Here is a 27,980-nt window from a genome sequence, read left to right on the forward strand (position 1 = left end):
AATCTTAAATCACCCTTGGCTTGAAGCTTTTCATTTTTCGATACTATATGACGTTTACGAATTGAAACTTATTTCTAATTGTAAATTTCGATTTTTAATCCAAATAGCCTTTTGTATTAAAACTCTGTACTTGACATACAAAAACTCTACCTCGTTCTTAGAATGGGTTTTTGATAAAAAAGTGTAACTAAACAAGAACAGAGTTTGAAAAGAAAAATTTCAACTAAAAAAATTAATTCATCAAATACTAATTTTATTCATCGACGAGATGGACACCATGTAACAGGCGTCTGTAACCTCGCATGATGGTCCACAGAATAAGCAAAACAAATTCAAAACCTAATATCCTCTACTTTATTATGAAAAAATTTGATTTGAAAATGTCTTTACAAATGTTATGCTGATATGAAATATTCTTCACGAAACTAATTTGGGCCTCATTTAGAATTTTTCCTTGTTCTTCTCAATGCTCAACATCACATTTAAAAAGGTTTTGATAAATTACACAAGGCCACAAAATTTACAATTTTTCGAGGTGCAGTAAATTTAAAACGTAATTTTGACTGATTTGGGTGAACCTACTAAATATTTAGTTTTTTTCATCAGCTTTTACTATAGAAAAAACTTTCGAAAATAGGTTAAAATAATTTAAGAAAGTTTTGCACTTTTTTAACAAAACTTTAATACAAAAACATAAAATTTTGAAATGAATGTTTGAAAACAATCATCAACTTTTCTCAAGACTAAAAGTAATTTTAAGTTCTGTGAACAAAGTCTTAGAAGTTTTGTATTTGTTTATTTTTTTCTCATTTAAGGAATTTTTATTGAAGTTTTAAACCAAATTGAATTTTAGATATTTTTAAACATTATTCTAAACGTTTTGCAGGTTTCAGCAAATTTGAAAAATGAAATCAAGTAGCTGCCGAGTTGAACTTTTTTAGATCATGCATCATCATCATTGTGTGGGGCAATACCACAATGATAGAAGGGTGCCACTGCTAAGTCTTTGAGAGTGGTTGTTGGATTCCTCTCAGTCAGAGCTGTAGTGTAATCGTGTTAGTGAACGCGCATTCCCGCGAGAGTAGACTCGAGCGGTTTGATGTATACTGTGCAGATGTATGAGTAAGTGCGACGCACAGCACGCAATCCCGCGAGAGCTTAATCGAGCAGTTCAACGGTCATCCTCAGTCAAGACGCGGTGGCCTCGCCGGTCAGACCAAATCTCAGTTTTGGTGGCGCAGTCCTTTGACGGGTGACTTTCTGTCGGAGATTGATGTTACACATTTGGCGACCGACAGGACAGGTGTTTTTTTCACAGCTTTGAATCGGAAAATGTATTTAGATAGAAGGTGTAACGGAAGTCACCCATCAGAGGAAAGTAGTAAAAAAAAACATAAAATAGGAAAACCATTGAATGATAGTAGATTCGTGAACAGTGTAGCCAAAAAACCATAAGTGTCTTAAAAGTTAATTTTGAAAAGGTAATCAAATAGTGTGTGTCAAGTGAATAAAGAGACTGATAATGCGTGTTTGGAGGACCGCATAGGAAGTGATCAGCGAGTCGGGAGGACAGCTGAAAAAAAAGCGTGTTGGGAGGACCGCATGAGAACGAAACAGCGAGTCGGGAGGACAGCTGGAAAATGCGAGTTGGGAGGACCGCATAGGAATTAAACAGCGAGTCGGGAGGACAGCTGAAAGAGAATGCGAGTTGGGAGGACCGCATAGGAACTGATCAGCGGGTCGGGAGGACAGCTGATGAAAAAAAGAAAGTGTTGAGAGAATCACTATAAAAAAACGAAACGTCGTGAGAAAGCAGTTTGCGTGTTAGGAGGACCGCAAAATTAAAATAAAAAAAAAAAATAAAAAAAAATGAGTTGGTGAAACTATTTAAATAGAAGTTAGTTGAAATGATCACTTGAAAGAAAAAAACAGCAAGTCGGAAGTTTATGTGAACTGCTTGTCAGGTGAAATTTAAAAAGGCATTGATTTGAAAATTGGAACAAAACGAAAAATGTCGAAAGAACAGTAACCTTCCAGAAAAAGTTACAAAGTTGCTATTAGGATAAATCGAGATAACAGTATAAAAAAAATGACTATGATAAGACGACTTAGAAAAGGAATAAGATAAATGGATTTTTCTATAACAGATGAACGGTGAATCCTTTAAAAGACCCACTCGAAAGTATAAATTGGAAACATTAAAATGAAAGAAGCAGCTGGAGGCTAAGCTTTAAGTTGTTGTCAAATAACGCGTTAGAAAGATCAAGATTTGGTGACTTAAAGACTGGGCGAAAGAAAAAATTTAGCACGCGGAAACAGTGCGCAATTTATCCAAATCAGATGATTTAGGCTGTTGTCACCTTTAAGAAGCAAATTTGTATAATTAACATGAAAAAAACCAAAACAAAGTAATGCGAGTAAGAAGATTCGGTCACGCTTCCATCATTGCAAATCTTTAATAGTCTTGGTAAAGATCTAGATGGTTTATAGATAAATTACAATATAAAGAATTTCTTGTTCAGGAAATCGAAAACAAGTGGCATCACTGGTGCGCAAACTAACATCCCCCGTGTTTTTACTTGAAGATTGGAAGTGAACATGTATTCATTAGACCGTTTGTGGAAAACGATACACTAACATTCATTCAAACCTCCCCTCACGAGAAGCATCCTCGCCTACATACACAATTCGTTTGTTTACTACTAGATGTTGAGCAGAGAGGATCAGCTTTAAGCTTGCATCAGAGGTTAGAGCGAGCGGCGATAGGAATAGTCAAACTAAATTGTACGCGTTGTTCTTGATTTCGGCTCTAATTTGTGTTAGTTCAACTGCATACGACAGCAAGAAAAATTATTTCCTTTAATCACCAAGACACCGAACAAAGATGGATGCGAGGAGAGATAGAGAGTAAAAGAAAAAAATGCGAGCTCAAAACATTCTCTTTTCATTTATTGAATATGTCGCCTTGAAGAAATGTTCTTTCATGAAAGCGAGCTAAGTCAAGATCATTGTTGCCACATGTTCTGACATATCTAGAAAAGTACAGATTTTTTGATTACCTTTTTTAGAACAGATTCTGGACGTATACAAGACAACACTCCAAAAACAAAAATAATTGAATGTGAAAGACAAATCAAATCGGACAACCATGTGATTTAAAAAAGAAAGAATTCAATTATGCAAAGGTCCTCAATAGAGAGAAATAGTAGAACACTGTTGATAGTAGGTTGTTTCCGAATTTTAAACACTTCTATAGTTTTTATTGAATTTTGATTAGAAATAAATTATTAGAAACATTAAAAGCAGAGACAGTCATGAAAAAAGCAAAACAAAGAACAAACAGATATTTGTTTCATTTACTCCTCAGATCTTTATCGTTCTTGGTACAAATTTCAGAACAGATTTGTTTTTGATAAACGCTACAGATAAAAAGATTTTTTTAATTGAAAGAACATATTTGAATGTGGTAACACTAGTTGAGTGCTTTTCATTTCCTTCCTGATCTTCTCTGCCTCAAATCCACTGCACACTAGAGTAAATCATACAAACTATTAGATTGCCACTACTACATAGATGGAATGCTATTGGAATTTATTTGAGACATCTTTATCATAAAACAAGTGTTTCAGAGGACAAAATCATCTCCCTTTAAAAAAAAACACTTTCTGCAATCCTGGATATCAAGGCTTGATGTTCATTTAGTGCGTATGCTGTAGAATGAAAATTCTGAGAAACTTTGCTAGTTTTTTGTTAGTTTTATCCGAGAAGAGGGAAAATGTGTGGGGCAATACCACAATGATAGAAGGGTGCCACTGCTAAGTCTTTGAGAGTGGTTGTTGGATTCCTCTCAGTCAGAGCTGTAGTGTAATCGTGTTAGTGAACGCGCATTCCCGCGAGAGTAGACTCGAGCGGTTTGATGTATACTGTGCAGATGTATGAGTAAGTGCGACGCACAGCACGCAATCCCGCGAGAGCTTAATCGAGCAGTTCAACGGTCATCCTCAGTCAAGACGCGGTGGCCTCGCCGGTCAGACCAAATCTCAGTTTTGGTGGCGCAGTCCTTTGACGGGTGACTTTCTGTCGGAGATTGATGTTACACAATCATCAAAATAGTATTCTTTAGTTGAATGCAGTATAGTAAACAAAATCAGAATCCGATATTTTCTGAAATGTAGGTTTGATAGGTTATCAGTTATCAATGATTGACACATTTTAAAACTCCATATCGCCAAAAAAAACGTGATAATCCAAATTTAACAAAAAAATCTCGAATGCAGGACGCTAAAATCTACCAAATCAATCAATAAAACATTAGCACTCAAATGGTTTTCCCTTGATTAATCCATTTGATTCTATAAATAAATGTTTATAATGGTAAGTTGTGTTTATTAAAATAAAATTGTTTTGAAATTGTAAAAAAACTGATCTTTTTAATCTTCATATTTTATTTTTATTTTCAAATGAAATTACGGGATTTTCTAATACAGTTTCATTAAACTTTTAACTAAATTTACCTTTCGATAAATTTGTCTTTGTTCTTCAATTCTGATTTTTTTGTGTTCTAAAAACATAAACCTTAATTTTTTTTCCTAATCATAAATTCTCATCTTAAATTACGATTATTTTTCTTTAATTCAAAACACTACAGCGGAATTTCCCAATCAACGTTTCAATTGGAAATGAACAAATGAAATGTAAGTTGAGAGGAATAATAAATAACAAGTATCATTATTTTCCTAATATTTAATCATGGTTAATTTCCACCTGATGTGACATTTATTTTAGAATAAATTTGTCTTTTTTTGAAATCAGTGTTTTAAGAATATTTATCTCAAATTTTAAAACTAGACTGCTTAGAAACTATTTTGAAGCAAATTTCTAGTTGATAATAAGAAACATCATTTTGAAAAAATTATCAATGAATTACCAAAAAAATCAATTACTTTCATAGTCATTTGTTTAAGAAGTTTTTTTTACTTAATCAGTTAAATTTGTTATTTTTTTAGTTTGTGTGATAATTAGGAATAAGAAAATGATGTTGAAAATCCACCTTCTTATTTATTGTTTATTTTGATTTTGTTATAATTTTATTGATATTTTTGATATTGTTCATAATTTTATTTTCGAAAACCCCCCGCATGGCCGTGTCCTTCGCACGGGCCTGACGCTAGTATAATTGAAATGCTTACAAAAATTAAAAACAAAATTAACATTAAGGAACGGACTCACCCAAAATGCCAAATCGAATGCCAATCCTAGCTGATGGAGAAGTCCGCCAGAGAATCTGTTGCTTGAATCTTCATGGAATGGGATTTTTTACTTTCCGATAGTCTCATTGGCTACTTAATTTTTTCCATCTCAAAAATTTATTGAGTTTTCCTTCGTTTAGTTTCCGGATTTCGTAATTTGTTTCAATTTTTGTTGACCTTAACTTTACCTTTATACACGATTTACTGAGAAAGTACTCTGAAATTTTTCAGACGTCAGCGTAGAATGGGTAGTATCAAGATTATAGTTTCATTATAGTTAATACGGAAAATAATTTCGAATGAAAAAATATTCTGACACACAATAAGAGGATAATTTTCCTTTCACCGAAAATCTATTTCTTGCTCCAACTATGCTCTAATTCATGGGTGAGCAACACGCGGCCCGCGGGCCGCATGTGGCCCGCGAGACCCTTTTGTGCGGCCCGCGAAGCTTTTTGCTATTTTTTATGCCTTAACTTTTTTCTACAATGGATTGTTGGGAAAATTTATATGACTTCATTAAATATGCACTTATCTGCATTTGCCCACAATCGGTCAAATTGTTAACTTTTTCTGATTATTTCCACTTTGAAAAGCAAAATCTATCAAAGTGAATCGGAAGAACAGCCAAAAATCGGAAGCTACACATGATCAAAGGAATTTCGAGGTCTGTTGCAGAAGTCATTTTCGTTTCAAGCTAAAATAAAGTAGTATGATAAAAAATGTGCTCAGCCTTTTCTTTTCAAATTATTTCATCCAATTCGGTAAAAAGGCTTGTTCTGTTAGCATCAAAGTTATCGACAAAAATTATTAGTTTTTGATGAAAACAAAGATATCTAAAATTCGGTGATTTGATTCAAAAGGTCTTTGCGATTATCTGTGATGCTTTTTTTCAGTAATTTGAAAGAAAATTTATAACACACATTGATAAATTCAGTTATTTAACTTTTAATTAACTCATTCCACATTACCAAAGTAATAATATTGATTTAAAAATCCTATCCCAATGATATCTTAAAAAGATTAAAAATTATAAAAACTTGGATAAAAATTTCAGAATCAATAATGTAGTTTTGAAGATAGTTGCTTAAAAATATGTGAAATTGAACATTTTTCTGGCTTTGAGGATTAGTTTTAATTGCGGAAAAAAAATCACAGAAAGTCAATTCGCGATTCAACTTCCAACACTAAGAAGACGGTGATTTTTTTGAATATATATTTTGCACACGATTAGTTATTGCTGTGGTAAGCTCCATAAATTTTTTAAATGAAAGTGATGACAAATAGTACCATCGGTTTTAACAAGAATGTTGTACACAGTAAACGAAAATTACCGAGTTCGGTAATTTTTTTACCGAAATCCTAACATGTGTAAATCGTTAAACTGTTCGGTAATTTTTTCGGTAAAAAATTGACGAACATCGGTAAATGAAGAATCGAAGAATGAAGAATTACCGAACAGTTTAACGATTTACACATGTTAGGATTTCGGTAAAAAAATTACCGAACTCGGAAATTTTCATTTACTGTGTAAGAACGAATGTCCGCCAAGAAGAAATATTAAAAAATTTAAAGAATTTTAAAATGGAAAGATTCAGTGATGTAGTATGGGGTATTTAAAAAGTCGTGCTGAGTTTCTGTTTTTCAACACGTTTCAAATTCGTTTTATTTTTCCTTTTTCAGATTTCATTGTGCCAAAAATTTATATTTCTAAAATATGACGTGAACTCTGTTAATTATTAAAAAAAATATTTCAAGTGCGGCCCGCCGACAAAATTTCAAATATAAATTGGCCCGTTGGTTCAAAAGGTTGCTCACCCCTGCTCTAATTGATGATTCTCGGAATCAAAGATAAGAAGATTCTAGCTCTTAAGACTATGTCTAATTTACAAAGATGAACTGTGTCGGTGTCTGAGAAGCGATTCCTTTCAACAAGACAAGCGAAGCAACTCTAATATGTCGGTTATGATTATTAATACCAAGCTATTAATAATCGCACCCTTCGCCTCCAATAAGCACCTGCCTCTCCCGAGATAGGTCGTTGCAATTTTGATTCGCCTTCATTTTATCGATTGAACCTAGGACAGCATCATAAGCATCCGAGGCGTCTTCTTCTAATGGCAGGGGGTGGTGGTCAGCCCGAAGCATTTAACATCATCATGCTATTTTCATTAGGTAGATACGGCTTATGATTGCAAAAAATGCACACCTTCCTCGTTCGTGTAAAACAACTACGGAGCTCGAATAGTTTCCCAGGTGTGATTAATTTTTTCAAGTACCAGCAACGATGATGTTCTATCGTTTTTTATGTCTTACGAAATACAGAAAAATCAATTCGAAGGAAGCAACTCTTTCAAATAATAACAATCTTAACTTATTTTATTAGAACGAAGAGAAAAAAATCCAATGTTGGAAAAAACCAAAACTTTCAATCAGATTCTATAACTGGAGAGAAACTTAAGTGTGTGCGAATTAAAACGCAATTGCTTCGTGATTATATAATTATATCTTTTGGGAGATTGTGTCTTATTGGTTGCTAGTGGAAGCAGATGCATATTCTTCACTCGGACAACCCCCATCATGATCTGCTTCCTTTTGGGTGTGGGACCTGAAGGGGATGGGTCTTTGAAGTTCACGAAATCTGAGTGGGCATCCGCGTTTTGGGGGCATTATGGAATGCTCTACGTCACCAAGCCAACTTAGTCACTTGCACGACCAAATGGTGGCGGTCCTTTTGTAGGTAATTGATTGGTGCTGTCCAAGGGGCTTGCAAGTTGCTGACCGAACACGATTCGCCCTTCGTTTGACTCCGATGAACATATCATAACATTTCCACGACTGGAGACCTCAAACTATCAGTTCAGCTATAGAAGGTACCTCTTTATTTGATATGACGATATGAGTGGGGCGCTAGTGGACTTGCACATGTTACTTCGAGCATCTCTGGTCTAGGTCAGGAGGATGTCCTACTTAGAGATGACCTTAAAGATTTAGAAAATTGAGACATCACTTCAGATTCTCTTTTGTAGGGATTTATTATTGGAAAAGGTCATCCGGTTCGTTGGGCGAGAATTGGATGGACATCATGATGTCTTTATGGGTGCTTGATTGGAACTTTTGTTTGAAACTTGAATGGTTCACACTTGAGATAATTGACCGGCGGCGGCACCTGAAAAGAGAAATCAAGGATGGCAACTAGTATAAATCAACTTTTGTTTCAATGTAATCTACCAAAATTTCCTTTATCTATTAGAGTGTCGAACGGAAATGCCAACCCTGAGTTGAAGAGGTAAAGTGACATTATCAGAATTATGTTTTGGACAGTTTTTATTTGATGACTTAGTAGGGTAAATGATCTTGAGCGGAACTAGTCGAAATCTGATCTTGAGCGGAACCATTTACTTTTCGTAAGATCTAGGCAATGATTGTTTATGAATCTTATCAAAATGTTGAAAAAACACTTTTTCAAGATCTTTTCAAATAAGCACTGACATTTTTGCTAAAATTTATTAATTGAAATAATGTTATTAGAAGATTTAAAAACATACGCATTTCTGCTACAAATTTCATCAAATTACGCTGACTTTGAACGTCAATTTATGTAACCCTTGGCCGCTATAAACTGATTCTCAATGATTAAAATGGTAGAAAAACTCTTAAAATAGCATTATTCGGGTTTTTGTAACAAGTTTTCCATCAAAATATCAATTAATCGCTTAGTTTTCAAAAGTAAAATATGATCTTGAGCGGAACCATCTTTGATCTTGAGCGGAACTACTAGCTTCCGAAAAAAACCGCTAGGTGCGCTGCCTTATGCCTTATGTCTCACACGCAGGCAGGGATGCCAGGTGTTGAGGATGAAAAATCTGGGCAATTTTGAAAAAAAGTCTGTGCGTGTCTGTACATAAGGAAGATCACAAATTTGATACAAAACAAAACAAGAAACTTGACAATGTGTGTGAGCGGGGGGGGGGGGGGGGGGGGGGGGCTGCTTTTCTGTGGTATTCGGGGTAATTTTCGAGTTGAACTACAGAACAAACACTAGTTTCCTACCACCTACCATGTCTATCTTATTTAAAAAAATATACCAATGAATACAAGTGACATTTCAGTCCTATCTGGCATTTACGGATCAAATCCGATACATGAATATTGATTTCATCACTCTATTTTGAAAGTCTGTAAAATCTGGGCACTGTCAGCAAAAATCTGGGCAAAATCTGTGTCTGACCAATATCTGGACGAAGGGTCAAAAGTCTTGGTTTTACAGACAAATCTGGGCACCTGGCAACCCAGCACGCAGGTTTTACCCCTGAATGTAAGCAGCACCTTTGTATATTTCTATTATATCAGATTAAGGAAAGAAAAGATATAAAATTAAGTTCGAATGGAACAAAAACTAATAAATTGGTGTAACAGCGTACCAAAGGCACACAAAAAGTTTATTTTTGATTGGTACAAGAAATGTGTTTTTTATTCATTCGACGACGGGAAGGAGGAGGAAGGCTTGCATACATATTTTTTGGCATAATTCGAGAACTAATGAAGCCAACAAAGTTAAGTCATTATTTCAGAATCTTCATTGCCATTACTATTCGCACTTTAAGAAGTACCTAGCTTTCATTTAAAGAGGTTGTTTTTGAAGTTGAAATTCTAATTGAAAAACGATATACTACCTAATAAACTAAAATTCAAATTGAATTCTGCACACATTCCTTCACATTCCACGAAATTTTGAGGAAATTTTTATCACAGCATCTACGTCACAGACCCCGAAATTTTGAAATATTAACAGATTTCATAGATTTTTTGAATTTCGAATGGATTTCCATAATTATAATTATTTGGTTTTTTAATTTGAATTCGAAAAGTATGAAAAGATTTTCAACGTAAACTGATTTTTCCCAAATGAAATATAAAAATGACACTATTTATCATTAATTTCCAATGAAATTAAAGGAATTAAGGGAATAACAAAACACAAAAAACAGATTTTTTTCTCAAAAACATTGATTTAGAGCAATGTACAGTTTTTTTTTGAAAAATCTGTAATTTAAGGCACCTTCTTTTGTATTACTGACTTTGCCGTTACCTTCAAAAGTTGTTCGGGGCAAAATGACCCTAAACACGCACATTCAAATAATCAATCAAATATACTAACGAATTTAATTTTTGAGATTAACAAAGACTAAAATTTGAGTTTAGATAATCGATTCTTTCAAAAAAGGATACAGTGAATCAAAGTGAAAATTTGACTTCCTTTAAGCTGGAAATAAATTTGAACGGATATTTTGAGAACAACTTTGGAATGCTAAGTTTATTTTTTTAAGTAAAAACATTAATTTTTTAACTTTAAAATCTTCAAAGATGAAATTTAATTGAAATTTTCTCAGTTACCCAAGTATTAGGAATAAGTGCTATTAAAGATGTTGACAGAAGGAAATGGTTCCGCTCAAGATCATATTTTAGTTCCGCTCAAGATCAGCGTAGTTCCACTCAAGATCAGAATTCTTACTTCAGTAAAACAGCTCTAGAGTTATTAGGATTTACTCTAAAATTTTCTAAAAATCATCATTAGAAAGCAGAAACCAAGATCTTTCTGCTGAACTGAAAAAAAATTTGTTCGGATATAATCCATAGCCTTACCGCTTGATCAACTTATCCGAGATGCGTCAAATCGAGCCATTTAGTTCCGCTCAAGATCATTTACCCTACCCTTAAATTAAGTATTATATAGACAGTTAGGAAATGTTTATTACACAAACAAACTATAAACTTCTCAATAGAAAACATTTACAAATTTTTAAAGTGGCGAAGTTTCAAGTTTACAAGAATTTTGGAATTATCACTCGTAAAAATCAGACACTACTCCAATAATGAACTTCCTTAAAGGTGGAATTATCGGTATAAGATTCTATGCCGAACCAGCATTAACAAGTTACCTAATAACTGGCATTGTCCTCCCTGCGCAACCGCATTGCATATGTCTGGAAGAAACCAAATAAAATATAGCCCATACCTATCACAAGAAAATGCAGGATGGAAACAATCAGCCAGCAAGAAAATTGGCGAATGATGTGCCACGTGTATAAAAACCGTGTAACCGTGTATTAAAACCGACATAAGAATAAAAATCCCGATTTAATACACTTGACAGTGGATTGTAGCCTTTCGTACAGAGTGCAAATTTTGTTTGTGACATAAAATGACACAAAATAAAAAACAAATTTTTAATCATAAAATTATGTTTAAGATATTTCGAACGTTGATAATTCTTAATGAATTGCAAAAAAAAAATCAAAATTGTTTGTAGGATTACAGTATGTAAAAAAATATGATTTATATACAAACAACATAATTTGCAACTAATTTGCATCACCCAGTTCAAAATTTTTTTTTTTGGAAATGAGTATAATCTCAATGTAATCTTTTTGAAATCACATATATCCGAAATGAAATTAATGGAATCAATTCAAGAAAAAAAATTGCCTGTTAATAACAATCCATGCTTATGTAACCTCTGACGTGAAGGAAATTCATCTTTCTTACACTATATTACAATCGCTATAGAATTATACGATGCTGTAACCAAGAGTCCAATAATCGGTCTCAACTCTAATCGTTATTGCAAATTTTGTCATTTGGTCACTTTTACCAATTTGGAATACTTGTCATTTAGGTCGTTTTAAATTGTGTAAACTTGTCAAAATTGACAAATTTGAAAAAAAAGCGATGATATAATTGACGAAATTAATATCATAGAAAAAAATTATCGTAAATCATAAAAATGGCAAAACGAACAAAAGTGACCAAAGTGAAATAAATGACACGAATGATATAATTGACATCAAAGACAAAATTTGCTAGATTGACCAAAGTGACAAAAACTAAAATGACTAATTTAGCAAAATGAACTAGATTGACAAAATATAATAAATTGACAGAATTTACAAAATAAACAGAATCGACAAATTTGGCAAAATAGAAAAATTTGAAAAAATGTCATATGTGCAGAAATTAACATATTGACAAAACTATTGAACTTTTTTTCACCCCTAAATGTATGCAGCACTCTTATGCTTTTTCTTGATAAACATTTTGACAGATAAATTTAAAAATTGATTTCGAACAAAACCAAAATTCACTGCAATCGGTGCTCTCTGCGTTATGACATCACAAATAGGGGAGATAAGGGCGTAATGGCTGAAACTTGAAAAACTAGATAAAATCATTTAAATTTTTTTGCCAAAAGCTGAAAACCAGTCACTGTAGGGGCATAACGAGAACCCCCCTGGGGCAGTATTACCACCATTAATTGGGGCACGATGAGCGTTTTCTGCCGGGAAATCAAGCAGCGAATTCAACTCAATGAAGTCAGGTGAGTCGTAGATTCATCAAACAAAGCAATAACAAAATAATCTAGGTCTGTTTGTAGAATACAAACCATTCACACACGCTCATACATTATGTTTCTGGTACTTTGTTTGGCGGATGATACTTCCAGCCGTGTAATGTAACAATCATAAATCGATCATGAATGGAAAATTGAAAAAAATCACCTCGAACAGGAATCGAACTCGAGTCTACTGATTACCTCTCCGACACCTTAGCAATAGGCCATATCTTCAGATTAAACTAGTCAGCTATAGCTCTATAATTCAGTTGACTACATCGAGTTGAATTTGCTGCCAGATTATACGGCAGAAAACGTTCCTCGTGCCCCGATTAATAGTGCTCTGTTCGCCCCGAGCCCACAAATTTAAGTTAAAACGTGTTTTAAAATTAATAAAAGTGAAAAATCAAAAATTTCATGATGGTGAAAATTGAGAATCAATGTGTACATCATGTTGCAGTGCGATCAAAATGATTTAGAGATCATAAGAGCTTACTTCGTGGTGCTCATGAAAATGAAATGCTCATGAAATTTTATTTAAGAAAATACGTACTTTTATAGCAAAGATGAGTACTTATTATGCCCCGGGTACTCGTTATGCCCTTATCTCCCCTATTCCTTCCGGCGGAGCAGTCCAAAGCAGCTGATCGGTGGCAGAACACTTTTTTGTCGTGTCTGATGTGTTGCTGTTGCCTAAAAAGATTCGGGGAAAAAATCATAACTAAAATGATTATCAAAAACATTAACAATTGACTTACCCATGTAAGCTTTGGGTCGTTTTAACAATAAAGAAATTGCAGATGACATTTAATATTTTTTGTCAACGAAGTGATCTAGATTACTTTTGTAAACGTTTTGTCAACGCACCTCCAGAATGAAAAAAACGGACAAAAACAAACTGTCTGGTCTCGTTTTCTGTCATTTTGCCCCAGTAAAAAACTGCAGCGGGGAAATGATCCGGAAAAACGGACAAAAATCGGACGGTTTTTTACTGACATGCTCGCTTTTGACAGTAATCGGTCCGTTTACGAGACTTGCTCCGATCCACAGTGTGCATATATAGGAGGTGTAACGATATGAGAAACTCCCGATTCAGCCATTTTGATTGGGCTACTATGGTGTACGTGGAGTTTGTTTACCAACAAAGCCCTCAGCTCGAACAAATTTTACGATTTTTACAAACAAACTCACAGAACCTCACCGCGCTCTTCTCGCCAACTTACTGACAAAGTCAGAGAACCTTGTGATCTAATAACCTTGCTCCGATCCAGAACGGGACGCAAATCTTTGAAGATCAGTAGATGCAGAACGAAAATTTTGAAGGATTTAAAGTTGTTAAAGATATTTTTTACGATATTATAAAACAAAAACATTATCTACTGATATTGTTATTCTTAAATATCTCGCTCTTAAACTGACATAAACTGCCGCTGGAAACATAACTGTCACATGGTACATTTTTATAGGAGAGGTGTTTTGGTGTTTGAATGGTGAGTATTTTTATAAAATTTATTAAAAACAAATTCTTCAGAGTGAACCTGATGTATCTATCAAAAAACGGCAAACAAAAATTTTGCAATAAGTCTTCTAGACACAAAAAAGTAGGAAATTTCAGAATGTAACATGCGACAAATATGCTTATATGGCAGTAAACTAGTCTCAACTTCTTTCCATGAAGAATATTTGTAGCCTGGACAACATATTCTATATGTGAAATAAAAATTTTAAAATTGTTTTGATTGATAACTTTTGCAGCAGTTTTGTGTGAATTCTTAAGATGTTTCATACGACGTAATGAAAACTCACGCGAAATATATGGATTAATTGGATGAAAGTGCCATTAAATCATGAAAAAAAAAGAGTTCAAGTAGTGAAAACGTTAAAATTGTTGCTCCGTAAAATAAGTGTTTTTCCAGAAGTAAAAATTAGTTTAAAAACAATTACCGAACATGAAATCCAACTGATTATAACTGCGAATGTGAATATTTTGAATTGATTGTGAAGCGCGCTTTATCATATAGGTACATATATCACGTGGATATTTCCAAGACCGGAAAGACGAGAGAAGCGGTAAAATGGCTTAAGAAGATTCGGTTGCAATAGGTCCCGGTATCGAAACATCATCAGCCCTGCTCCTGCCAACTAAACACGAACGGATCTGAATCAGAGAAGGATGTATCTTCTCGATGACAACTTATTTGGAAAATCTAACCTTTTAACAGTTTTAGATTTTACACTGTATTACTTTTACAAAAATAAACTAGGTATATGAAGCGTGTTTCAGGGAGATCGACGTTTTATTCCTTCCCTCATTACAGTAACTTTTGCGGCATTTACCACATGGTTGGCTTGGCTGAAGTAATGAATGTTTGAATGTTACAGAGATTACGTTGAAAAGAAAAATGAAGAACGCACGTCTTTCATTTTCCAGGATGCTCCTTTGTATTGACTACGTTGGTAAAAATAAAAATAAGAAGACGGAAGTGTCATCAAAATACGAAAAATGTTTAAAAAAATGATCTGGACTAAAACAAGCTGAAAGAAGAAAATCCTTAAACATTTCTGTCTGTTTAATAATGCTCTTATTTAAAAAAAAATAAAATAAAAAAACTGAATCAGTTGAGTTACAGTGATGATTACGGATTCCTGTCTTACTAAAATTGATTTACATTATAAATAGTCTTCAAAAAATGTATATTCACAGTGAGAATAATCTCGTTTAAAAAAATGAAGATATTTTCTTTATAACACTATCACGTATAAACGGGTGATCAGAATGCCGTGAAATTTTGTGTCCGCTGATTTTTTGGGCCATGAATGGTTTGTATAAAAGATTGAAGATAAGGGTGGCCCAAAATTGCCTTATGTCTGGAATTCCGGAGGCTCGACCTCCAAATGGTAGATTAGGGTGTAAGAAACAATTTTTTATATGGCGGCGACTCAAAAAAAAAAATATGTTTAGAGGTCACACGCTGTCGATTTTTGAAAAAAAGTCCTTATTTTTTAAATATCATACTAAGAAAATTTTGATTTATTGAAATTACACTAAAAATATGAGTTTTATATTTTTGAAATTTTGCTTAACTTTATGTGAAAAATAAAAAAAAATCGATTTTTTTTTTGCATCGCAGGTTTTCAAAGCATGGTTTTTTTTTTTAATATTATATTAGTTTTATTTTATCGATAGATTTTTATTTAAATCGTCCAGAAAGTGTACCTTGCGTTATGCTGCACGTATTGCACAAAAAGATGCAAATTTTATCGTACAATTAGTTTGCCGAAGAAAGAATGATGTTTAAACAAAAATTCAAAAAGTTATTTATGATAGAGTTTCTTAAAAAACATGTTTCTGCTAAATTCTGAACAATATCAATTCCGCTAAAAACTGAGCAATATTTGTAAAAAGAAGAAAAAAAACACATAAAAAATAGTATTTGTATTTGAAAATTTAGGAACTGAAAATGATAGCCACAAGAAATAAAAAAAAACAAACTTGTTAAATAGTTCAAAACCGATGATATTAAACAATTGTTTTGATTTATTCGGCTTTCTACAATAATCATCAACACATTTTGTTTTTCGTGGTCAGCTTTCGAACCAAATCCATTATATTCTCCAGCTTTGTAAGCACTTCTCGACACCCAAAATTTGGGCTCTGATTCCCAACGAAAACGGGATTCAAGTTGCAATATTTCGAAAAATGCCAAGAATTTCTCGGTAACGAAATCTTTCAATGAGTTTTTGAAAGAAAAGTTTCTTCTTCAGTAGGTTCTGGTCCATTTTTCGCTTCAAAACGGCCTCAACTTGCTCATCAAAAAAAGCCAAACAGATGTTGAGCTCTGACAAAAACCATAAATGTTTTCCGAATTTTTTTCTATGTTTTGAGGCTTAACTCTTCTTCATCGTAGTTTTAGTGATTGTTTATAAATATAAGATCGTTCATCGGTGCACTAGTATCAAGAGAAGCTTGATACCGCCTTCTTAAATAAACTCGTAATACAAACTGGACGATCTTTTCAAGTTTCAAAATATCCACTTGAAATTGTTCTCTAAACATATACATTTTCAGGCCGTAAATTGCTCTAGCCATCCACCTTACGTAATCTAGAGCACCTGGTCTTTTAAGTTTAACTTCCTGTTCTTCATTTAGACAAACCAAAGTTAGTTGAAGAAGTTCTAGATAATCTTCGCGAACGAATTTTTGAGGCATCATTCTTTTGAAAAAAGATATCAGAGAGGCTGTTATGTTTAGTTGATTGTTCCTTAAAAGGAAAAAAAATGATTTCATTTTAAAAGATATTAGAAATATTACTACCATCACTGAATCCAGCGTAATGATTCTTGTTGATTCTGTCCCATCCAGATCTGAAATGGGCATGGATTTCAATTTTTCAAATCCAAAAACCGAGCAATAACCGGGCAAAATTTAGGTGTTATTATATATAAAAGCAAAGAAAAAATACAAAAAAATTAAATTAATATTTTATTAATGTAATTGCAGACTTCCAAAATCTTTTTGGAACACTTAAATATTTAAGGTTTATAAAAGTAAATCAGCGAAATAATTTGAAACAACCGTTGAAAATGTGCGTACCGTTAATCGATTTAGCTAAACCTTACTCAAAAACTTTGATTTTTTTTGGTTTCTTTGTGAAATTGTGAAAAAAATCCGGGCAATATTCGGACTTTTTTCACGATATCCGGGCAACCGGGCCGAACCGGACTTTCTCGAAATTTTGCATCAAATATCCGGGCAAACCCGGATAAAACCGGGCAATCTGGCAAGCTTAGCGTATACTTCTTCTGCAATTGATTTTCCGGTACCGCATTCAATAAAATTGCATGTCCCTCAATGAAGAAGACATAGGAGGAAAATCAAACTAGTAGACAAAACACAAGAAAAAAGTGATATAACTGAAGTTTTTTTTTTAAATTTTACGGTAAAAATTTTTTTCATCCCAATGAACATTGATTCATTATTAAACCTACTTTCTTCAAATTCATACAAAATTCATAAAAAATTTAAAAATAAATACTGGAAAATTCCATTAAAAAAATTAGAAAATAAAATATGCCATTTAGTTTCGTTATTGCAATTTCAATTCTTCAATTCAAACGTGGAAAAGCTGTCTAGTTTATTTTCGCCTCAAATGTTCCTGACCGACGACAGTGTCAATGTTTCATTAATTTTCCGTTTCACTGGGTCATAATTTCTCGCGGTGCTGTTGGTTTGCAAGTTTGCAGTCGGTGGTATTCACAGCACCTGCATCAAATTGGCGCCCCATTTCCAACTAAACTAGTTAGGAAAATTAGCTTACGATGCGTGATAAATTTTCAAATGCTATATTAAATTTAATAACCAAAATCATCCTGTTTCGAAATTGAGAGCGAATGTTATTTAATTTAAAAGTTTGAACAGCAAACGATAAACTTTAATTTTAAAATTCTGTACGATAACGTGATTGAATCCCATATTCTTCCAACTTTCAATTCTCAGCTTTCAATTTTCGAATCTCAACATTCAATTCAAAATTCTCAATTTCAAATCCTACCAAGTATTTGATTTTGAAAGATATTTTATTTTTTCAGTTCTCTGCTCTCAATTCAAAATTTCTCATTTTCAAACAATCGGTCTCACTCGAATGTCAATCGAAAATTTTGGTTTCCTCTGACTTCATTCTGTAACCGGTTTAAATATTTTTTTTAATTCAAAAGTAGTATAGTTAAAAAATAATCAATTTTAAGTGATTTTTTTTAAGGCACTTAGTTTATTAAAGCGAAGAATGGACAGAAGAGTCGTTTTGAAAAAGGGTCATTTATTTATGGCGTATTTGGATAAATTGCGCTCAGGAAACATTTCGGTCGCGCTAAGCATACACACATGAAACGATAATAAAAATCATTCATCCGCAGGGATTCGAAATCCTTTTTGGATTGGCTGGAATTACTTTACAGTTTCTGGAACGGGAGGATAAAGTTGCGATGGTATTTCTTTCATGGGCAGATACATGTTGATTTTTCGGACCTTCCCTTGTGGGAAAATCCAAGAGCATGACGAGGTGATGTGGCTTTTTGAAATGGAATTGTTTTATTTCTTTTATCCCCTCTCCATTTTTGTATGAATGATTGTGGACCTTTCATAATGGATACTGAACCGGGCTGAGCCCAGATTAGAGAAACAAATTAAGTGAATTGCTGATGCTTTTGGTTATCGGGCATTGTGCGGTGTCCAAGCAATTATTTGTCTCGTTTATTATTTTTAAGTGATTTATTGAATTCAACAACAATTTAACGAAACCTCATAGTTGCGTTGAAATTGGAATGTTTTTTTTTCCTTAAAATAAATGTTTCAACGATTCTACAGTTTATTTGGACTTTTTCAAGGTCTATAGATTTAAAAAAAATTTTTTTCTTTATACTCTCCTTTCAGACCACAAGCAGCTTTGCGCGGGAGAACAACGATGACAACGCCCTGGTACCGAGTTCTGCCCGGAAGTACCCGCGTCAGGCCAGCGGTCTGGGACCAGTCCATGATCACACCCACATCGAGACCATCGATGTGACGTGTGACCAACGCAATGGAATGCTGGTCACGATCGAGTTCGAATCGGACTTCCAGGGAGTGATCTACAGTCAGGGTTACTACACCGACCCCAAGTGTCGTTACGTGACGGCCGGCAAGGGAGGTCGATCGTTTAGCTTTACGGTGCCGTTCAGTGGGTGTGGCAGCAAGCCATCCTGTTCGGTGTGTTCTTCGGTCGACAATGTCCTTGTTATCCAGAGTGATGAGGACGTCCAGGAAGCGTGGGACACTGCTAGGAGGATTTCCTGTAGCTCGACGGAGCAGCAGCAGAATACCATCTTCTTCAAACCTTTCGTTGTGGACATGCTGGAAGTGGTGAATGTTCCAACAGCTACTGGTGGAGTCGAATGTTGGATGGACATTCAACGAGGGGCATACCCTAGTATTTCACCAATTCCAAGTGTTATCAAAATTGGAGAAGCTCTGAGTATTTTGGTATACTTGAAAGATCCACGAGGAGAGTATGATGTGTCAGTGAAAGATTGCTATGCCTACGATAGCCCTGACTACAGTGACTCTGGAACGAGGAGGTTGCAACTTTCGGACAAAAACGGATGCTCTCGTAAGAAGAAACTATTTGGAACCTGGCAAAAGACAACCAACACTGGTAATACTGGGGCCACATTGATACTACATAATGATATCAAGGCATTCAAGTTCCCAGATAGAATGCAAGTATTCTTGAAGTGTGACATTGAAATTTGCCGCGGAGGTTGCGGACCTCAAGTTTGTGATATTGAAGAACTGGTAAAGACTGTTGAAGCTACTACAACTACCACAAGACGACCAGTCGTTAGCACTACTCTTCCAGCTCGTAGAGGAACACGACCACCGCAGACGATCCCCGCTTCGTTTCCCACTAGGGGAAGTCGTCCTACTCTTTCTCCAGCTGCCACAACTCAGACAGAATACACCACCCAGGCTCCACCACGGCGTACTCGTCCTACTAGACCAGCTTCTGCTGAATATCAGTCAACCACTGTTCCCTCAAGGCGTAGAACAAGACCACCGACTCCAACTACAACCGAGTTTGTTTGTCTTCCTGGATCAACGGATGAAAGATGTAACGCTATTATTGTACCAGACACACCCAACTGTGGACGTGGATCACGGGATCCTCGTTGTCGGCAACGTCCTACTACTCTGGCTCCGCTACGGTGTTTCCCAGGATCTACTGATCCTCGTTGTCCAGTGCCTGAAACAACAGCAGCTCCACTACGTTGCTTCCCTGGCTCCACTGATCCCCGCTGCCCTGTGTTCGAAACGACCACAGACGCACCGAGATGTTTCCCGGGATCCCTGGACCCACGGTGTCCTACAACAACTACTGCTGCTCCACTGCGATGCTTCCCAGGATCAGTCGACCCTCGCTGCCCAACAACCCCCGCACCAGTTACGAGACCAACTGGACGAACACGACCAACAGGCCGTGGAACTCGACCACCCAGACCAACTACAGAAGCAACAGTTTTCGTACCTCGAGTCGAAAGCCAAAGAACTACCCAGGCGCCTAATTGTTATCCAGGCTCAACCGATCGCAGATGCCCAAGACCCGTGCCAACAACATTGGCTCCAATCGTTGAAACACCAGCACCTGCTTGTTTCCCGGGCTCCAGTGATCCGAAATGCAGAACTCCAGTGCTGCGTTGTACTCCTGGATCCACCGATCCTCGATGCCCAACCTTCACCCAAGGTCCGAGCTGTTATCCAGGTTCTAAGGACCCCGCCTGCTATGAGAAACAGGACGCTCCAACTTACCTTCCACCAGTTACAACTCCTCAGCCCACACCACCACCAACAACCTCAGCTCCCCGATGTTTCCCTGGTTCAACAGATCCACGGTGTCCACAAACGACAACCCAACCACCCTTGCGGTGCTATCCAGGTAACCCAGATCCACGTTGTCCACAAACCACCACACCAAGACCCGTGCCAACCACAACTCCTGGTCCACGATGCTACCCAGGATCATCGGATCCAAGATGTCCATCGCTACCAACGACTACTGCTAGACCACAATGCTTTCCCGGATCAACCGATGCACGTTGCCCACAAACAACTGCTGCTCCCCGTTGCTTTCCAGGATCAAATGATCCGCGATGCCCACAACCAACCACACCTTCTACAACAGCTGCTCCACGTTGTTATCCTGGCTCAACTGATCCACGTTGTCCACAAACAACAACACCTGCACCACTGAGGTGCTACCCAGGTAATCCTGACCCTCGGTGTCCACAAACAACTACAGAACGACTCGTTCCTACGACCACTCCCGGTCCCAGATGCTATCCTGGATCAACAGATCCACGATGCCCAACCGTACCAACAACTACTGCCGGACCACGGTGCTATCCTGGATCCACCGACCCTAGATGTCCAACAGTTCCAACAACCACAGATGCTCCACGTTGCTTCCCAGGCTCAACCGATCTTCGTTGTCCCCAAACCACTGCTGCTCCTCGCTGTTATCCAGGATCAAATGACCCACGTTGCCCAACCACACCGAGACCAACCCCGTCAACAACACCTGCCCTTCGATGCTATCCAGGATCTCCGGACCCGAGATGCCCGAAACCCTCAACTTCCCCTCCCGAATACCTTCCACCAACGACTCAACCTTCAACCACAGCGGCTCCTCGTTGTTTCCCGGGAAGCACCGATATTAGATGTCCTCAAACAACAACGACGACTGCTGCGCCCAGATGCTATCCTGGTAGGCTTTAAATACCTTAATATTTGTGTTGCGTTTATAGTTACTATTTTTTTCGTAGGTTCCACCGATCCACGATGCCCAACGCCACCGCCGACAACAGCCGCTCCACGGTGCTATCCTGGAACAGATGATCCACGGTGCCCTCAAACCACTACTCCACGACCTGTTCCAACGACCACCCCTGCTCCTCGCTGTTACCCAGGATCACCGGACCTGCGGTGTCCCCAAACCACTCCGCGTCCAACAGCGCCACCACCACCACGTTGCTACCCGGGAAGCACCGATCCTCGATGTCCGCAAACAACCACACCACGGCCAGTACCAACAACAACTCCCGGACCACGTTGCTATCCAGGTTCCACGGATCTACGGTGTCCTCAAACTACCCCTGCATGTTATCCAGGTTCTCCTGATCCACGGTGTCCGACAACGCCTCGACCAACTCCACCTACTACTCCCGTTTTACGATGCTACCCGGGAGCAACTGATCCCCGTTGTCCACAAACTACGACTCCGAGGCCAGTGCCCACCACAACACCCGCTCCCCGATGCTTCCCGGGATCGACCGATCCACGTTGTCCCACTCCTCCCCCGACAACAGCGGCTCCAAGATGTTATCCAGGATCTACTGACCTCCGGTGTCCGCAAACAACCACCCCAAGGCCAGTTCCTACAACCACACCACCTCCAAGATGTTATCCAGGATCCCAGGATCCCCGTTGTCCGACGCCTCCACCAACTACAGCTGCTCCAAGATGTTATCCTGGATCAACCGATATTCGGTGTCCACAAACTACAACCCCACAACCAGTCCCAACTACCACACCTGCTCCACGTTGCTTCCCTGGATCAACCGATCCACGTTGCCCCACACCACCACCAACAACTGCTGCTCCAAGATGTTATCCAGGATCTCCAGACCTCCGGTGTCCGCAAACTACAACTCCAAGACCAGTACCTTCAACCACACCAGCTCCGAGATGTTATCCAGGGTCTACTGACATTCGGTGCCCTCAAACAACACCAAGGCCAACGACTCCTCCACCAGTACGCTGCTTCCCTGGAAGTACCGATCCAAGATGTCCTCAAACAACAACTTCAGCACCCCTCCGTTGCTTCCCAGGATCAACCGATCCCCGATGCCCGACTCCACCTCCAACTACCTCTGCTCCCCGATGTTATCCAGGATCGACAGACCCACGTTGTCCGACGCCACCACCAACAACTGCTGCTCCTCGTTGTTATCCAGGATCAACCGATCCTCGATGCCCTACACTACCTCCAACAACAGCTGCGCCTCGTTGTTATCCCGGATCAAACGATCCTCGATGCCCAACGCCTCCACCAACCACCTCTCGACCAAGCACCCAGGCAGAGGAATACTTACCACCGGTGGAAAGTTCCAAAACGACTGCCGCTCCTCGATGCTATCCGGGCTCTAGCGATCCTCGTTGTCCTACACCTCCACCAACGACACCGAAGCCAAACTGCTACCCGGGAAGTACGGATCTTCGCTGCCCTCGGCCTGTAACGACGACACCATTCCCAACCACTACCCCCGCCTTACGTTGTTATCCAGGTAATTTGATAGTTTAAAAAAACACTCAGACAGATCTTGAGTTGACATGATTTTATTTAATGAAATTCTTAGGCTCCACCGATCCACGATGCCCGACAACAACGGCGGCGCCAAACTGCTACTTCGGTTCCACAGATCCACGTTGTCCAAGGCCACCGGTTACCACAACGACGCCGCCCCCGCTCAGGTGCTACCCAGGTAAGTTGTCTGGCCATCGATTTTTTTTTTATTTCAATACGAAATTGGCAAATTCTAACGAAAATTCTCTATTCTTCAGGATCGACCGACCCAAGATGTCCAACTACTCCACGACCAACGCCACCTCCAACAACTCCTGCACCAAGATGCTACCCAGGTACGATTTATAAACTTCGAATGATCAATCTAAAGGCTAACTCTCTTAACATTCATTCTCCAGGATCAACAGACCCGCGTTGCCCGACAACGCCTCGACCAACTCAACCTACAACGCCGGTCCTGCGATGCTTCCCCGGTTCAACAGATCCACGATGCCCAACTACCCCGAGATCTACCACCACCACTCGTCAACCCTGCTATCCTGGATCCCCTGACCCAGCCTGTCCGAAACCATTCTTCACCACCACAACTCTCTCGTCCTGCTACCCAGGATCGCTGGATCCTAACTGCCCTCAACCGTACCGACCAAGCAGCACCAATCCACCGGCAACATACCTTCCACCCCTGCCGATCAACCTGCGATCGGCCCGGCACCTTAGCGCGGACACTCTGAACGAGATCAACGCCCTAGCCGAGCAAGCCGAAGCCGAACCGATCGAGGAGAGCAACATCGAGGAGGAAGGTAACCAGGTGGGATCGCTGCTTGAACGCCGAAAGCGAGATTTGTCCGAACAGACCAAGGAGATCATCTCGATCACGCTCAGCGTCAAAGGGTTCCAGTTCGAGCCGAGACCCTAAACATTTTTGGAAAAATGAACGTGTGAGAAACATACCGCGCAATACTCTTCATTATTTTTTACTAGTTTGTATCGTTAGGAAGCGTAGCGTGTAGACGAGAGATTAATTTTTAATTAATGTTTGTACAAAGATTCGACAGAGTGTAGCAAAAGCTGACCAATTTAGAAAATAGGGCAGATGGTAATCTTGGATTTCCGTCGCAGGGAAAAACGTTACTCAAAGTTGTAAATACCATAAAAAATGTCGCACGGTAGCCGGAAGAAAACTCCGTACCGTGAAAGTGATTCGTCGTTGTTGTAAATAATAATAAAGCCATATCGTTGTGTAAATCAGTGGGACCTGCCGGTGTGTCTCGTTTGATCCGAAAACCTTTCATTAGCACTTAGTTAGATGGGGCCAAAATAAGGGCTGGGGTCATGCGACAGCTCCTTAGCTGGTAAATAACCATTAGCGCCCCATTCATAAATGTGCCGATGACCAGTCATGACCAGTTGATATGGGTGACACCCTTCATCGAATAATGCGTCCGATAATTTTCAGCGCGCAATGTTTCGGCATTTTTCCCGTTACTGGATTGAGCGATGGATCCGGAATGAGTTTGGCCTTCCGTTGGAAGTCCCTGAGGACCTGGTTCAGTTTGTCTATGATAAGTTTCGCCTTTTTAACGGGAAGTGTAGAGCTGCGGAGAATCCTCAAAACCGGAATTAACTTCACCAATATTATTTCTACTTATTTCTTCGTGGATACTGGTGTGATTGTGATACTGTTTTTCAAACTTGGGATGAAGTGGAGTTCGTACATAGCTGAAGTGGTGAAGGTGGAGAAAATTTTCGAAAGCGCAGTCTACAAGAAGAAGAACCTCAGATGATATTGCTGGATGTTGGCCGCCTTTCTTCTTTCCTTCAGCACTTTTGAACATTTCATCTACCTATCGGCGGAGTTCACTGAACAGTACATGGAAGATCGAAGGTGTGGTTGGGCCAAAAACGATGTCCTCAAAGTCTACGCCATGAGGAACTACGGATACGTTTTCCACCTACCCTGGATGCCTTTTAATCTACCAGTTCTGCTGTATCTACGCGTAACAAACAAATCAGCCTCAATCAAAGAAATCCATTAACAATACCCTCTATTACAGTTCATTCACTACAGCATAACGCTGGCGTGGACCTACCAGGATGTCACAATCGTGATCATGAGTTCGTACCTGACGATGCGCTTCGGGCAGCTGTTTGCTCGCGTTGAAGCTGCACGAACGCTGCGATTGCCGAGTTCTTTTTGGCAGGAAATTCGGGAACACCATGTTATCCTGTGTGAACTACTCAATCGGACCAACCACATGATTTCGCCGCTGTTGCTAAGTTCCTGCTTCAACAATGTCGCTCTGATTAGCTACTTTGCGCTGCACAGTTTGAAGTCAGTATTCCACTTTGAGGAAGATTTCCAACGCCATAAACCCCTAACTTTCTTCTTCAGAACTCAACACTTCGTCATATCCTACGTTTACTTCTGGTGCTGTGTGGGGTTTCTGGTGGGAAGGACTTCCCTCGTTTTGCTGACGGCCGGTGAGGTGCATCGGACCATGGAGCGAGCTGTCCTGACACTTCATCGGACTCCGTCCGAGGGTTGGTGTTCGGAGCTGGAACGGTACGATGTTCAACTGCGCTCGGAGGAATCCACCCTAGGGGGTCTGAAAATGTTCGAAGTGACCAGACGGACCGCTTTTACGGTACAATCTTCTCAATTCTGATTTTTCGAAAAAAGGGCTAAATTTAATGTGTTTTGCTTTCAGATTGCCTCACTTATTTTTACCCTCGAGTTGATAGTGATCAAATTTTCCCGACAAGCTGGTGCAAACACCGGTGTTCCGGCAAACTGTTCCCAGTTGGCCTTCTCACAGGATTAATTTGAGTTTAGATTAAGTTAAAATAATTTATGCAAAGTTGCCATGATATTGTAAGATGTTTTTTTGATTTTTTTTTAATTCCAATGTAAAAAATGAAATATAACTGTTTATTTTACTGTTCTACAACTTACTGAAATCAAGAAAAACAGGTGTTCTTCTTGAATCTCCATCGAATCTTAAAGTCTTATTCAGTTGCCAGTTTTTTTCTGTCCTTAAATCATCGTTTTCGGGACAGTAAAATCGTACAGCAAAACAGCTGTCAAATTATAGTTATGTCGATTCGCAACGGTTTCCTGTGATTTTCAGGGAATTTTGAAATCGTCCTCACTCAACAACTTAGAACATTTTGAAAAACACGAATGTAAGTGCATATGACAGATCATATCAGCTTACGTCAAGTGAATCAGGAGATTTTTTTTTGGGGCCGTTCAAATATTACGTAACGCAATTTTCGGTCATTATCAACCCCCCACCCCCCTACGTAACATATTTGTCTCAGATTTTCTTTCCCTAATCAACAAAGCAAAACAAACTCTTACAACCCCTCCCCCCCTAAACGTGTTTCGTAATATTTGAATGGCCCCTTTCCCAAAATAAAATCGAATTCCTGAGCACGCGACAGTTTTCTAAATTTATACAAATTTTCAAAAATTAATCGTGAAACGTGATGTCCTTTTTAGTAGTGAACCTTCATATAAGAGAAGCGACATCTGATCCCTCTTAAAATAAAATATGTGGCAACATCGCCGAAATCTTGGACATAAAAATCCCCAGCACTGTTTTCTGGCTCAATGTTCAAGCTCTAAAGTGCACGCTCCTTCAATCCAACAAAACAACATTGAATTCGATGCCCGAAGGATCGCGATAAACGGTATGAATGACTTGAATTTCGTTAATAATCAGTTAGTTTTCTAACTAGAAACACGATCCACCAAAGCATTGACAAAAATTGCACCTAATCATAAATTCATATGACCAGCTAAAAAATTATCTGTTTGAACTATAATAACAATCACAATACCTTCCTTGGTTGAGTTTTCAATAAGAAAGGTAAAAGCTCTGCGACAAAATGCTCGGATCGATTGGAATCGATTTTGACAGTTATTTCGCTCGATTGGAATTTTGTGTTTCAGATGTCACTTCTCTTATATACAGGTTCACTACTTTTTAGGGACATCTAAAGGTTTTTTTTTATATACATATATATATATGACCCATTCCAGCGTGACGTCACAACGTTTGCAAAACAATTTTTTGGTGTATTGTACGTAAGTTTTACAGGTCATATCGCACATTGTTGAAAATTGTACATTATAAGGTCAAAATTTAATTCTCTACTATTTGAAACCAAAAGTATTTGTATAGAACAAATAGTTAAGGAAATATAAGTAAAAAGAATCGTGACGTCACAACGCGCCTCCTTTCCCACTTTTCAGTTTTTTTTACAACGCCGCAATTTTCAGCTCTTCTATTTGATCAAATTTTATGAAAATTTCAGGAAAGTATCGATTCATTACAACCAACAAATTGCTGTTTTTGATTTTTTCAAATTTTGATTTCAATTTATTTTAGGGCGATTCAGTTTCGTGACGTCACAACGCACCATTTTTTTAAAGCAGGG

The 27,980-nt window shown here is 38.1% G+C and overlaps 2 protein-coding genes across 3 annotated transcripts in view; both read left to right on the forward strand.

Moving 5' to 3' along the window:
- Positions 1-24,785, forward strand: part of LOC129756274 (mucin-2) — a 148,014-nt gene extending 123,229 nt beyond the window's left edge. For both annotated transcript variants that reach the window (XM_055753095.1, XM_055753096.1), the window contains exons 4-8: positions 19,073-21,938; positions 21,997-23,517; positions 23,590-23,715; positions 23,795-23,872; positions 23,936-24,785. In XM_055753095.1, the coding sequence (XP_055609070.1) occupies positions 19,073-21,938; positions 21,997-23,517; positions 23,590-23,715; positions 23,795-23,872; positions 23,936-24,453 (5,109 nt within the window). In that variant the 3' untranslated portion in view covers positions 24,454-24,785. The remainder of the gene's footprint in view (positions 1-19,072; positions 21,939-21,996; positions 23,518-23,589; positions 23,716-23,794; positions 23,873-23,935) is intronic.
- Positions 24,786-25,243: 458 nt separating this feature from the next.
- On the forward strand, positions 25,244-26,374 carry LOC129758090 (gustatory receptor for sugar taste 64a-like). The gene is made up of 4 exons (XM_055755533.1): positions 25,244-25,534; positions 25,592-25,869; positions 25,930-26,182; positions 26,246-26,374. The coding sequence occupies exons 1-4, from the start codon at positions 25,331-25,333 to the stop codon at positions 26,357-26,359; spliced, it is 849 nt and encodes a 282-aa protein (XP_055611508.1). The 5' UTR covers positions 25,244-25,330; the 3' UTR covers positions 26,360-26,374.
- Positions 26,375-27,980: the final 1,606 nt, after the last annotated feature.

This window comes from Uranotaenia lowii, chromosome 3, assembly GCF_029784155.1.
Source record: "Uranotaenia lowii strain MFRU-FL chromosome 3, ASM2978415v1, whole genome shotgun sequence".
NCBI classification, from domain to species: Eukaryota; Metazoa; Arthropoda; class Insecta; order Diptera; family Culicidae; genus Uranotaenia; species Uranotaenia lowii.